Below are 12,790 nucleotides of genomic sequence, written 5' to 3'. Positions count from 1 at the left end.
ACTCTAATTCAGAAACTAAAATGTTTATTCATTTCCTATGTCAGTAGAAAACCCAATCAAGAATAAATATTGCCCCTCCCAAAGCTATAATCCTGCAGAATGGTAATTGCTTTGGAAAGGAATAAAGAAGTTTGAGATGAGGGTGCTCTTCTTTGCTATCCGCCAATGAAGGAGTTTTTGAAATGGGGTTCTTTAGAATTGTTTGGAGGATTCTATCCTACAAGGAAGAACACTGGAAAGTTGGTAGCCGTTTCTCCCGTTTATTGATCACTTTGCACGGGTGTCTGGGAACATCTTTTGAAATCCTTATAGATGTGTAGTCAATGAGCACCTTCAACAGAGGTATTTGATGGGGCAGTCTAGCCTAACAGCTTTAAGCATAGGCTTTCAGAAATATGAGTCTGTGTTCAAGACACAAAGAACATAGTTTAAGTCCTAGCTTCTCCTTACTAACTGACTTGATGTAGGTTACTTACTGAACCCCTCTAAGTTTTTTTTCATTTACTCTTAGAGTTTATTGGGAATTCAGATGATACATTTGAGCTATTCGATACACAAACTAGTAGGTAGTACGTGTTTATTTAAAAAATGATTTGTCGATGTTTGTGTGTGACGTTCATAAAGCAGTAGCCAACACTCACAGAGCACCCTACGTACCATGCACTGTTCTATGTGTTCTACCTATCAGAATTTGTAATCCTTCCAACAACTCCACGAGAGAATGCAGAAGCTTCCCCCACTGTTAGAGTTAACCAACCAGAAAACTAGAGGGAACAGTGTTCACACAAGACCATCCTCTCTTTTGACACCATTTGCAAGTTCACGGGTTCTCAAAACCATCCTCAGGTTCCAAAATCTGTTCAAAGGGCTCACAAAACTCACTGAATGTTGTCATATTGATGGCTATAATTTTTTTTTTAACAAGAGTATTCAAGTAAGCCAAAGGAATAGGCTTATAGAGCAGAGTCCAGACAGATCCAAACACTGGAATTTCCAGTCATCCTCTCCCCAGGGACCTATGAATGGCACCAGTTCCTCTCTGTGAGGATGTATGACACCCATGACTGGAGTATTGTCAGCCAGGGGCACCCAAGCCTTTAGTGGCCAGAGTTTACCCTGGGGATCAATCGCACACTGATGTGTGCCATCCCATGGCTGACCTTTAGTCGTGAGGCCTTTTTGGAGGCAGAACTGCTACCATGTGGCCCAAAACCTCCATCATAAAATCACATTGTTGGACTGTTTGGTGGCCAAAGTGCCAAGGCAGAGACACTCCTGTTAGACAGGTTATTCCAGGAATGTAGAGAGCAGCTCCTAATACCTGGGAGCAAAGGCCAGACCTCTCTTTGAGGTCTTTGAGGTCACTACTAACATTCCCATTTTATAGATGAATTGAATGATATGCAGAGAGGCTAGGAAACTTGCCTAAGAACTCCTAGATGGTAAGCAGGAGAGCCAGGGTTCAGATCCAGGCAGTCTTTCTCTGGGATCTGTAAACGTCCCCCTTTGCTGCCTACAGATATGTTCACTGACCCTCCTGGGATCAGACTGCTAAGAAATAGTAAGACCCATATTTGAACTTGGGTGGATCTGATTCAAGCGTTCTTGTTCTTTCTGTGTTCCTCTGGCTTTCCCTTGCAAAAACACAAGAGGCCCACTGACCCCTGCCTAAAGGGCTCTTCTTCTACCCCAGAAATAAGTGAAGTTGCTAATAACCTTCACTGAGTTCTCCCTCTAGCGCAGTTAGCCATCAGTGTCTGTCTTAAAAGGGATATGCTCCTTTGTGATCTCCCGGGACTGACTATTATGAGTCAATGGGGTTTTTATGAGCCTTGAAAATAATGTTATCTATGAAGCTAGTAGTTCTGTATTATTTCTTTGTGGAGAAAAAAAACAAAAACAAAACAAAACAAATAAAGAGCGCTACCAGGTCTTACCAATATATGCACGCAAGTCTAAAGCCAAGCCTTTATGAAAGCTGAGTTAGAGCCACCTGTTGGCATATAGTATGTCACAATGGCACACGTAAGAGATGTTTGTCCTTACATATTCTTGAAGACACAGTTTCATGTCTTGGGGGGCTGTCTCCAGTACCCTGAAATTTAAGATTTAATTATAGACACAGCTTACAACTTGTTCTTTTAAAAACCCGATCTTTGTTGTTTGTCATCCAGGATGGCTGTGAGGGGAGAAGTGGGAGGAGATCCTCACCTCCCCCCACACCACCCTCCAGAAGAGCTTTTCTGAGTAACCACTGCAAACAGTGGAAGATCCTTGAGGAAAACCAAAGGGGTGGCATCTCCCACCCACAGATCATGCTGGTGTCCAAGGAGTCAAGCTGTGTGAGTTTGGTGAAATGAACTTAAATCGAGGAAAAAATAAATGTACCTTTCCTCCACTTTCTATGGTCCCCTTCCGTTAGTTGAATGCCTTGTTAATCAGAATTTCCCAGAATAAGTTTTAGGCAACTATATATATATATATACATTTTTAAGTTCCACAGAGATTCTGAGGCACAGCAAATGTCAAGAGCGTAATAGATCTGAAACTATGCCACCATTGAAAAACTGAAATTTGTGAAATGTGTAGAACAGGACAACCTATCTTCTATACTCATTTTGAGCATCTGGGTTCATTCCTTTTAAGGGAAATGAAATATCCAATCCCTGCTTATTTCATTTTGGCTTATAAGAGGGGTTGATATTGTTAATTGAAAGTTAAGCACATAATTACATAGTATACATATTTTTTAAAATTAGGGCACTTTTACCACAAAGTAATGTAATTTAATTATCATTTATAAGTACATTGCAGTTTTTGAAGTGTTTTCACACCATATGTTAATGACCACAACTGAGGGAAATCATGAAGCCACTTCCAGGTATGTCCTTTGACGACTGGCATTTCTTCTGTGGGGACAAGTGGTCAGTTTGAAGCCATTTCCTATTACGCTGACAGGATAATCAGTTACTAAGTATTTTTTGGCACCAATGGGATACGCAGGTTGGGTTTCAAGTTTTTCTCGGTTGTGAGAGAGAAACCAGGAAGGGTCACTGAAGCTCATGTGGATGCAGTAGGAGGACACGTGATAACCTAACCTTCCCTGTAAGGGGAGACACGAAGCCAGCTGGGTGGCCTCACAGAGAAGTGAACGTGGGTCATTGTTACAGCCAACCATGGACAGAAGCACCTTTCATCTGACAGCAGTTAGGGAAACCCAACGGCAGCTCCAGTAGCCTCACAAGTTCAACACTCTGCTACCAGCTCAGACTTGCTATTCCACCACCACCATATGGCTTCTGCTGCTGTTACAAACTACCTTTCCACTTGACAGCTTCTAGGATCTTGTGGCTTCTGCTTCCTGCCTTTTTCCTGTGTCTTTTGCTTCAGCCCACCCTACTTTTGGCTAATGCTCTTGTGTGTCTTCCATTTAGGAGGTTTTTTTTTTTTTTTTTCTTTTCAGTGTAACAGAATTCATTGTTTATGTATCACACCCAGTGCTCCATGTAATACATATCCTCTATAATATCCACCACCTGACTCCCCCGACCTCTTACCTCCCACCCCTTCAAAACCCTCAGATTGTTTTTCATAGTCCATAGTTTCTCATGGTTCATCTCCCCTTCCAATTTCCCTTGACTTCCTTCTCCTCTCCATCTCCCCATGTCCTCCATGTTATTTGTTATGCTCCACAAATAAGTGAAACCATATGATACTTGACTCTCTCTGCTTGACTTATTTCACTCAGCATAATCTCTTCCAGTCCCATCCATGTTGCTACAAAAGTTGGGTATTCATCCTTTCTGATGGAGGCATAATACTCCATCGTGTATATGGACCACATCTTCCTTATCCATTCGTCCGTTGAAGGGCATCTTGGTTCTTTCCACAGTTTGGCGACCGTGGCCATTGCTGCTATAAACATTGGGGTACAGATGGCCCTTCTATTCACTACATCTGTATCTTTGGGGTAAATACCCAGCAGTGCAATTGCAGGGTCATAGGGAAGCTCTATTCTTAATTTCTTGAGGAATCTCCACACTGCTTTCCAAAGTGGCTGCACCAACTTGCATTCCCACCAACAGTGTAAGAGGGTTCCCCTTTCTCAACACACGTTTTTTTCCTGTCTTGCTAATTTTGGCCATTCTAACTGGTGTAAGATGGTATCTCAATGTGGTTTTAATTTGAATTTCCCTGATGGCTATTGATGATGAACATTTTTTCATGTGTCTGTTAGCCATTTGTATGTCTTCATTGGAGAAGTGTCTGTTCATGTCTTCTGCCCATTTTTTGACATGATTATCTTTTTGTGCATGTCAAGTTTAAGAAGTTCTTTGTAGATCCTGGATATCATCCTTTTGTCTGTACTGTCATTTGTGAATATCTTCTCACATTCTGAGGGTTGCCTCTGTGTCTTCCATTTAAAGCCTCTAGAGAAAGACCAGGGTCAGCTGCCATGATCCCATATGATGCAGCTCCATTGGGCATATATTGCAACAAGCAGGTCACCATCGGGGCCACTGCCTGCCTATAGTAGGCTGCCTTTGGATCAACTGCGGGCGCCTTATCTAACTGGCTTCCACCAGGAAAGTCAAGTCATAGGATAGACAGCATGACAAGTCATGCATAAGAAATCCCTTAGAAGGAAACTGAGTGTGACAGGCAGCATGGGGCTTCTCAGAGAGCACTGTAGCCTGTCCAAACCTAGGCGAGCCATACCAGTACCCCTGCCTGTTGAACCCCAGACCTAGTCCCCTTTCTGGCCCAGCTCTCTGTGTGCCCTGTGCACAGGCCCCGGGCTTTCGTCACTCTTTTCCATAAATGGGACCACCTGTGTCTTCTTTTCCCTTCAAGGTTGGCTCTGGAACAGGAAGCAGCTCTTTATAGTCTTCCCTGAAATAACTCATGGTTTTTCTGTTTTAAATGTTTTCTCGCTAATTACGGTGGTTGGAGTAGGGACTGACTAGCATGCCAAACATTGGGGAAGTTCTCAATCTTAAAAGCATTCCGTGAGTAAGTTTATTTTGACATGTAAAACAAAACAAAACAAACTGACAGAAAATAGGTCTACATCTTCATCTCCAGAACCTGTGAATATTACCTATTATGGCAAAAGAGTGGTCATTAACTTATATGGCAGAAAGATGTGATTGCTTAAGGATCTGGGGCGGAGGGGTTTCTCTTGGATCACCAGTGTCCCGCTGTGAGGAAGGCGGTGCCAGATGAGGTAGACAGGCAGAACGGGAGAGGGCAGCAGAGCCACAGGGGCAGGGACCAGAGTAATGCAGCCCCGAGCCAAGGAATGCCAGCAGCTTCTACATGCTGGAAGGAGCAGGAAAGGATGCTGCTCTGGAGCCTTTGGAGGGACTGCCTCCCCACCTCTTTCCATTTCAGATTTTTAGCTTCCAGCACTGTGAAAGAATAAATTCTCCTCGCTTTAAACCACCCATTTTATGATAATCTTTATAGAAGCCCTGGGAAATTAATAGATACACTACCTTAAATGCTCCATGGATGTCTCCAGAGTTCTTGTCTTCAGAACCAGCCTACAGGATGTTATTTTTTTGCAAACGAGGGTGGTTCAGGACAGCCTGGTGGCAAGCCATCCTGAGGTGGCCAAAAGGCCAGCTCTGTGAGAGTGGAACTGCTCGGGACAAGACAGGTGCTTCATACTATGTGTTGAATGAATGCATGACTTCCCCAGATGAATTCCTCCTAAAAGTGTGTGTGTGTGTGTTTTAATTTTCTGGTTCCATGCACCCAAATGACCCCTCTAGCCCCAGATCACACTGCATTTTAAAGCTGCAGCTTTTCAGGCCTTTTTTTCTTTCTTCCTTTCTTTCTTTCTTTCTTTCTTTCTTTCTTTCTTTCTTTCTTTCTTTCTTTCTTTCTTTTTTCCCCCATCCTGGCCCCATCCCCGGCCTTTTGCAGTTCTTTCCACTGTTCTTCCTTCAACCACCTACATACACACTCTGGGTAAGAAAGGCAATCGGCCCTCCCTTTTGTTCCCTTTAAATGAAGCAAACTGTTGTTTCTGAAATAAACCCCATTACAGCTTCTTTCCATTTTTATTCTCCCTCCCTGCAAGTCTAAAGCCTAATCAAACTGCATCCCCACAGACAGAACTTTCTCCTCTTTGGAACTTTCACGCCGCATTATCTGTTTTCTGTATCACTTATTTCTCTCTTGAAAACCAGCTTTTTATGTGAATGTTACACCTTCTGGCAGACTTAAGAGCGCTCTACCATCGAGTTCATCCCTCTTTCAAAGCACAGTATAGGAACAAATATGGGATCACTGAATAGGTAGAAAATGGGAGGGGAAATGGGGAGGTTGAACAAGAGTAGAGAAATTTTGTGGTAAAATCCTTAATGTGCTAGGATGTTAACAACGTAAAAGAAATTGTTTTGAAACATCATTAAAGGCCCAGTTGAAATGGTAAAGGGCTAGTTTGAACTTGTATGGGTAAGATCAGAATGTTTAGATGAATCTACACTTGCTTTCTTAGTTTTTTTCTATTGTTCTATAACAAATTGCCTGAAACTTAGCAGCTTGAAACAACATACATTTATCATCTCAGTTTCTGTAGGCCAGGAGTCCAAACATGGCTTTGCTGGGTCATTTGCTTTAGGGTCTCTTATAGGGTGTTGTGAATGCAGCACCCAGGGTTGGCATCTTGTGTGAAGGGTTGATGGGGGAAGGATCTCCTTCTAAGGTCATGCAGCCATTGGCAGGATTCAGTTTTTCCAGGGCCGTTGGACTCAGGGCCTTAGTTTCTAACTGGCTCTTGGCTAGAGCATACCCCCTCAATATGGGGAAGTAACCCCATGGGGGCCTCCCCAATATAGCCACTTGCCTTATCAAAGCCAGCAAGGGAAGTAGTCTGCTAGCAAAACAGAAGTCCCAATCTTATCTACCCCAGTCATGGAAGTGACATCCCATTGACTTTGCCATATACTTTAGTTAGAAGCAAGCCAGTGAGCCAGTCTATACTCAAAAGCATGAATACCAGGAAGCTGGGATCATGGAAGACACATCTTAGATTGTCTGCCATATCTGATAACTACCATAGGCACTCTTATGTATTTCTAAGTATTTGAAATGGGTCATGTTACCAAAAAGTTATTTCTTGCTCAGTTGGATATAGAATTTAGTCTGTTCTTCTTATATAAATGGAATTAGATTCCTGGACTTACCACCAGGTAAGTGTCCTCCAACCCAGAACTGACCAAGTATCATAGTAACCAAATTACTTTAGCCAACACTTATTTTATTTATTATCAAATTTTTTAAATATATTAAATATGTTTTAAAGTATATTTGTTACACTTATTAAAATAACACTCATTGTTATTCTATGAGGATATGCTTCCCAAATGTCAAGTTGGGATGCTGGGACAAACTGTCCAGTTAACAGATCTTCAGCATAGCCATGTAGGGAAGTTAGGAGTTCTGTACTTCTGCCATCCGGGGCTCATTAACTATTTCACATGAAGTATATGAACAGATTATTCCCAAGCAAAATATTTATCCACAAGCTGATGTTTATCAAGGATGCTCTTACTATAGTCATTCCAGGAAGTCCCTGATACTTGTACTGAAAATCTAAATGTTTCAACAGGGACAGTAAATCATTCAGAGTCTTTCATAATGCATAATTCAAAGAATGATTTCAAATCCTTTTTAAATTCTTAAGACTAAACAAATCTTCCACTGCAGCAGTCCCCGGTGCTGAAGTTCCTGGTCCTGGTTTGCTTACGCTAAATTGGTAACGATGCCAACTCCTCTCCCTGCAGCTCGCTGTGGAAGGATCTCCCTGTTAGGCTAGCAGAAGAAATTCTTTTGAATTTTTCAATTCATCAAAGACTGGCCCTTTTCCTTTCTGAAGTCTTCTCTTGCTTCCTAGCCATTGGGGAGTGCTTTGAACACAGCCCCCACTGACCCTGTTTCCTCTTCAAAGGCTTCTTCCCTTCCTTGCAGGGAGAAAATACCTTTTGAAAATGGTGGGTTCGTGCCTTACATGGGTCTGTCACAGTAAGCAGCAATAAACAACAATAATAATAAGCAGCAGTTGTAGGTCTTGGTAATTTCAGAGAATCTGGAGAAAATGTGAAAATTAAAGGAAAACCACTCAGCAGTGTTACTTGGAAGAGAGGGTATTAACACGCCTTATTCTTAATTGTGCTGCAGCTTCTGTAACTTACATGAAGCAGGGGATGGCATCTAAAGTGGCCCATTTGTAGATGGTAACTCTGGCCCAGGTGGACATCCCAGAGACATCAGACATGGCAAAGTCCAAATTTAAAACAACTTAAGTTATTTAAGTGGGACTCTTCCTCAGGCACCTTAGCGGTTAGACCATATAATGAGCCAATGACCTCGCCATCCTGGTGCTACACTTGTTTTGTTTCATGCATAAATACAACTTGAAGCTGAAAATTCCAGAGAACTTTTCTTTCTCTTAGATATTGACTCATGGGGCGCCTGGGTGGCTCAGTTGTTAAGCGTCTGCCTTCGGCTCAGGTCATGATCCCAGGGTCCTGGGATTGAGCCCTGCATTGGGCTCCCTGTTCTGCGGGAAGCCTGCTTCTCCCTCTCCCACTCCCCCTGCTTGTGTTCCCTCTGTCACTGTGTCCTTCTCTGTGTCTTTGTGTCTGTCAAATAAATAAATAAATAAAATCTTTAAAAAAATATATATTGACTCATAGACTCATGGACTCATTCGTTATGGGTTGATTCTATTGAGCTTTTTATTTTTTTTCCAATTTAAATCACTGACTTAGTCTGTAACACTTTTAGCTCTAATGAACTATATCTTTGTATCCTAAGGAAGATGATAATAGACATGATAGTTTATAAGGCAATTAAAAGCAGGTCCTTCCCACTCTAGAAGTCTCTGATTCTGTGATGTCAGGTAAACTCTCCGGTATGAGCATTAGTCAGTGCTCAGGTATAAAACAGCACTAGTCTGTAATTAGCAACATCCATCAAATCACATTGTCCTTCATATATAATAATGGGTCTTTCAGTCACATGATGTACTGATTTTCTAGGGCTGCCATAACAAAATAGCACAGACTGGTTGACTTAAACAACAGATATTTATTATTCACAATTCTGGAGACTAGAAGTCCAAGATCAAGGTGTCAGCAAGGTCGGTTTCTCCCAAGGCCTCTCTCCCTGACTTGCAGATGGCCGCCTTCTCCCTGTGTCTTCACAAGGCCTTTGCTCTATGTGGGCACACCCCTGGGGTATCTCCCTCTACTTATAAGGACTAGTCCTACTGGATAAGGGCCCCACCCTTACAATTTCACTGAACCTCAGTTACTTCTTTCAAGGCCCTATCTTCAAATACAGTCACATTCGGGGCTGGGGACTTGAACATATAAATTTAGGCGGGGGACAGAATCCAGTCCATAATATGAGGTTACCAACAACACCCAGCTTGAGAAAATGTGTGTATGAGTGTGTGCATTTGTGGACGTTTCTGGAGGGAGAGTTCATGCCTTTCATGAGAACTTCAAAAGAATGCTAATAGGATACACTGTTTTACATCAGGTTTTCTAATTATTTTTCTAGGTGTGATGATAATTGGTAATCCTTCATAAGGAGTCTATGATTCTATAAACTCCATTGCTTCATCCTCTCTAGATTTTAAGGTATTTTGTTTGGCTACAAATCGCCACTCTCTCTAAAGATTAGGGAATCAGTGGAGAACATGGTTTCTTAAGCTTGTTAAGATGAGTAACATGATGATGTATTTTTCACTACAGTATATTTTAGAGTATCTTCCTTTGGAAATGATGGCTTATAGCTTAAGAAAAATATAGTTTTATAAATTAAATAAATAACAGAGAGGTAAAAAGAGTAGTAAATTAAAAAGCAATTATGAATATAGGACATAACAGTACTGCGAAAATAAATAAACAAGGTTGAACTTCCCAGTGATAAGCAGTGATGTTCATGCCTATATAAGGTGCAGAGGAAAGCACTGAAAACAAATGGTCAGGGAGATGGGTCCTATGGTAAAAACTGAAAGAAATTATAATTTCTTAAATGGAAAATAGAAGAGGACTGATACTTTAAAAAATTACCCCTACCCTTTCTCCACATCTTCTAGGTCTACACCTTTATATGGGTCATATCATATGCTGTTCTCAAGCCAATTTTTTTAAGATTTTATTTATTTATTTGTTTAGGAGAAAGAGAAAGAGAAAGCAAGGGGAGGGGCAGAGGGTAAGGGAGAGAGAGAATCTCTAGCAGACTCCCCACCATGCACGGAGCCCAGTGCAGGGCTAAAGCTCATGAGTTTGTGATCATGACCTGATCTGAAATCAAGGGTCAGACGCTTAACAGACTGAGCCACCCACATGCCCCAGGGTCTGTCATTCTTATTGCATATTTGTACTGTTGACTTTTTAAAACTGGGCTTTATATTTTCATTGGTCATTAATAAATTTTATTTTGGTAGGTTTAGACATTTTTCTTGCCCAGTGATTTCCAAATTATTATTATTATTTTTTGTTATGAAGCTATTAAAACCAGACAAAATCCTTCTTGGATGCCGAGTGGATAGAAATGGAACAAATAGCTAAAATAAGATCAGAAAGGGTCCTACTGAATATAATATATTATCAATAAGGTATTTCCCTAATGCAAAGTACACTCCATGGAATTCCGTGGGTGGGATCAGGTCCATCAACAGTTCTTAGTATGTATTGCTCTCTTTGTTTCGAAGTCTCTATATATTGAGATAATCAGAAGAAAATTATGTTCCCAGTTTTTTGTTTTTTTTAATAAAGTTTCTTTTAAATATATTTATTCCCTCTGACTGCAGCCTCTTATAAAAATGTCAGTAGCGGATGGAAAAATTAAGACAATGCTCACTTCCCTTTCCTCATTTGAGGACACTGATGACAGGGACCTGGAAATCTTAAATCATCTAATTGGCTTTGGAAATATTTTCAACCTTTGGTCTCATTTGCCCCTAAAGCATGCAGCTGGAGTCACAGAAAGTAAACATTTAAGACAACCTATGACTTTCTGGTGAATGGCTATTTCGGAAAGAATCATTTTAAAGCTGCCATGTCATTTTAGCTGAAGTCACTATGTCAGTTTCAAAAACAAGTTGGAAGCTTACTGCCTTGATCCATGTCAGATGGCTTTTAGGGAGTGTTCCAAGATCCTGGGGTCCCATCTATTTTGTTCCTTTTCAATAGCACCTGAGTTGCAAAAATAAAGTTTAAAATGTACTCTTTACTATTTAGAGAAAACCTGAATATTCCCAGGTAGCATAACTTTGTAAAAAAAATAAAAAAAAAGAACAGAAACAAAAAAATCACTGACCTCTGCAAAGAATTGAGAAAACCCTTAAAAAACAAATTAAACCGCTGAAATGAGTACAAATGCAATCAATACTTATGAATCTTTGGAGTTTTCAGTGAGAATATATAACTGTTTCTACATGTGGGTATGGGTCAAACTATTAGAGTTAAGCATTTATATTTTTACAAAAAGTTTTATGCCTGCCTATTTGGTTTGGTTCTCCAAACATTTTGGCTCTAAAGGGCTCCGCAAAGAACTAAAATGGTGATGTTTTATGTAATTTGCCCCTGGTCAAGCAGAGTTTGTGTCAAAGCCAAGTTGAATTTTTTTTTTTTTAAACCAGGCTTTTTGCTTTTTCTTTTTTAAAAGTTTTTATTTATATGAGAGAGAGAGAGGGAGAGAGAGAGTGCAAGGTAGCACAAGCAGGGGGGAGGGGCAGAGGAAGAGGGACAAGCAGACTCCCACTGAGCAGGGAGCCTGACTCAGGACTCAATTCCAGAAACCTGGGATTTTGACCTGAGCTAAAAGCAGACACTGAACCAACTAAGCCACCTAGACTTTTTTCATCTGTTGCATTAACTAGCCAACGCACCATCCCATGTTTCTTGGGTTGTCTGGTAGGTTCTGGATACTGTACCAAGGCATGTGGAGACAGAAAGATAAATCATGGTCCCTCTCCTCACACATGCACACTCTGTCTTGACCCCATGAGCTCAGTCAGTCCAACAAGCCAAGATAACCCCTTCATGAGCTCTAATTCTTACTTGTGTCCAATAATGTCTGTGGAAGATGGAGACTTAGCTCCAAACACATATACTGTGGTGAGAGGCTGAGTTCCCTTATCATCCATCACATCCTGCCAGCTCTCAGGTTAAGCATATCCATGTGCATCTGGTGTTGCTTTTTCTGTTGGGATTTTGAAATTTAAGGAGGGAAAGGAAAGGAAACTAGTAACTATTGAATGCCCGTTTTTGCACAGTTGTGGGTTTATATAATTTAGTTCTCATGACAATCACATGTGAATATTATTATCCCCATTTAACAGATGAGGAAACTGAGAATCAGAAAAGCCAAATAAATGTCCACAGTCCTCCAATTTAATCACTGACATCAGCAGTATTTGAATCTAGTTTTCTCTAAAGACAAAGGCCAGATGTTTCCCACTAGACTGAACCTTTCCTATACAAATGCTAGAGAATGCAAGCCCTCAATTTCCTCATCAGTAAAATAAAGACAAAAGTCTTCCACATCATTTAATCTGTCATAAAATGGGAGAGTATTGAACATGCTGAACAAGTTCAAATGAGCTGAATTTATTCAGCCTCTTCATGAATTGTGAACAGTCAACTGGCAAATTATGACTCAAATCATCAATAGAATTAGTGTTTGTACTGACTCAGCAATGCTGAATTATAAGTCATCCCCATACAAAAATTTCTTCTTAATCATTGCTAACATTAAAGAC

The 12,790-nt window shown here is 40.9% G+C and overlaps 1 protein-coding gene across 5 annotated transcripts in view; it reads left to right on the top strand.

Moving 5' to 3' along the window:
- The window catches only part of AIG1 (androgen induced 1), a 251,447-nt gene that overhangs the window by 161,827 nt on the left and 76,830 nt on the right, over positions 1 to 12,790 (top strand). The window contains exon 4 of one of the 5 annotated variants that reach the window (XM_046006582.1): positions 2,175 to 2,367. The exons of the other annotated variants lie outside the window; for them this stretch is intronic. Coding sequence (XP_045862538.1) covers positions 2,175 to 2,360 — 186 coding nt within the window. The 3' untranslated portion in view covers positions 2,361 to 2,367. Of the gene's footprint in view, positions 1 to 2,174; positions 2,368 to 12,790 lie in introns of those variants that run through there. 5 annotated transcript variants of the gene reach the window in all.

The sequence above is a fragment of the Meles meles genome, chromosome 5 (assembly GCF_922984935.1).
Source record: "Meles meles chromosome 5, mMelMel3.1 paternal haplotype, whole genome shotgun sequence".
NCBI lineage: Eukaryota > Metazoa > Chordata > Mammalia > Carnivora > Mustelidae > Meles > Meles meles.
This window is presented reverse-complemented; position numbering and strand designations above follow the sequence as displayed.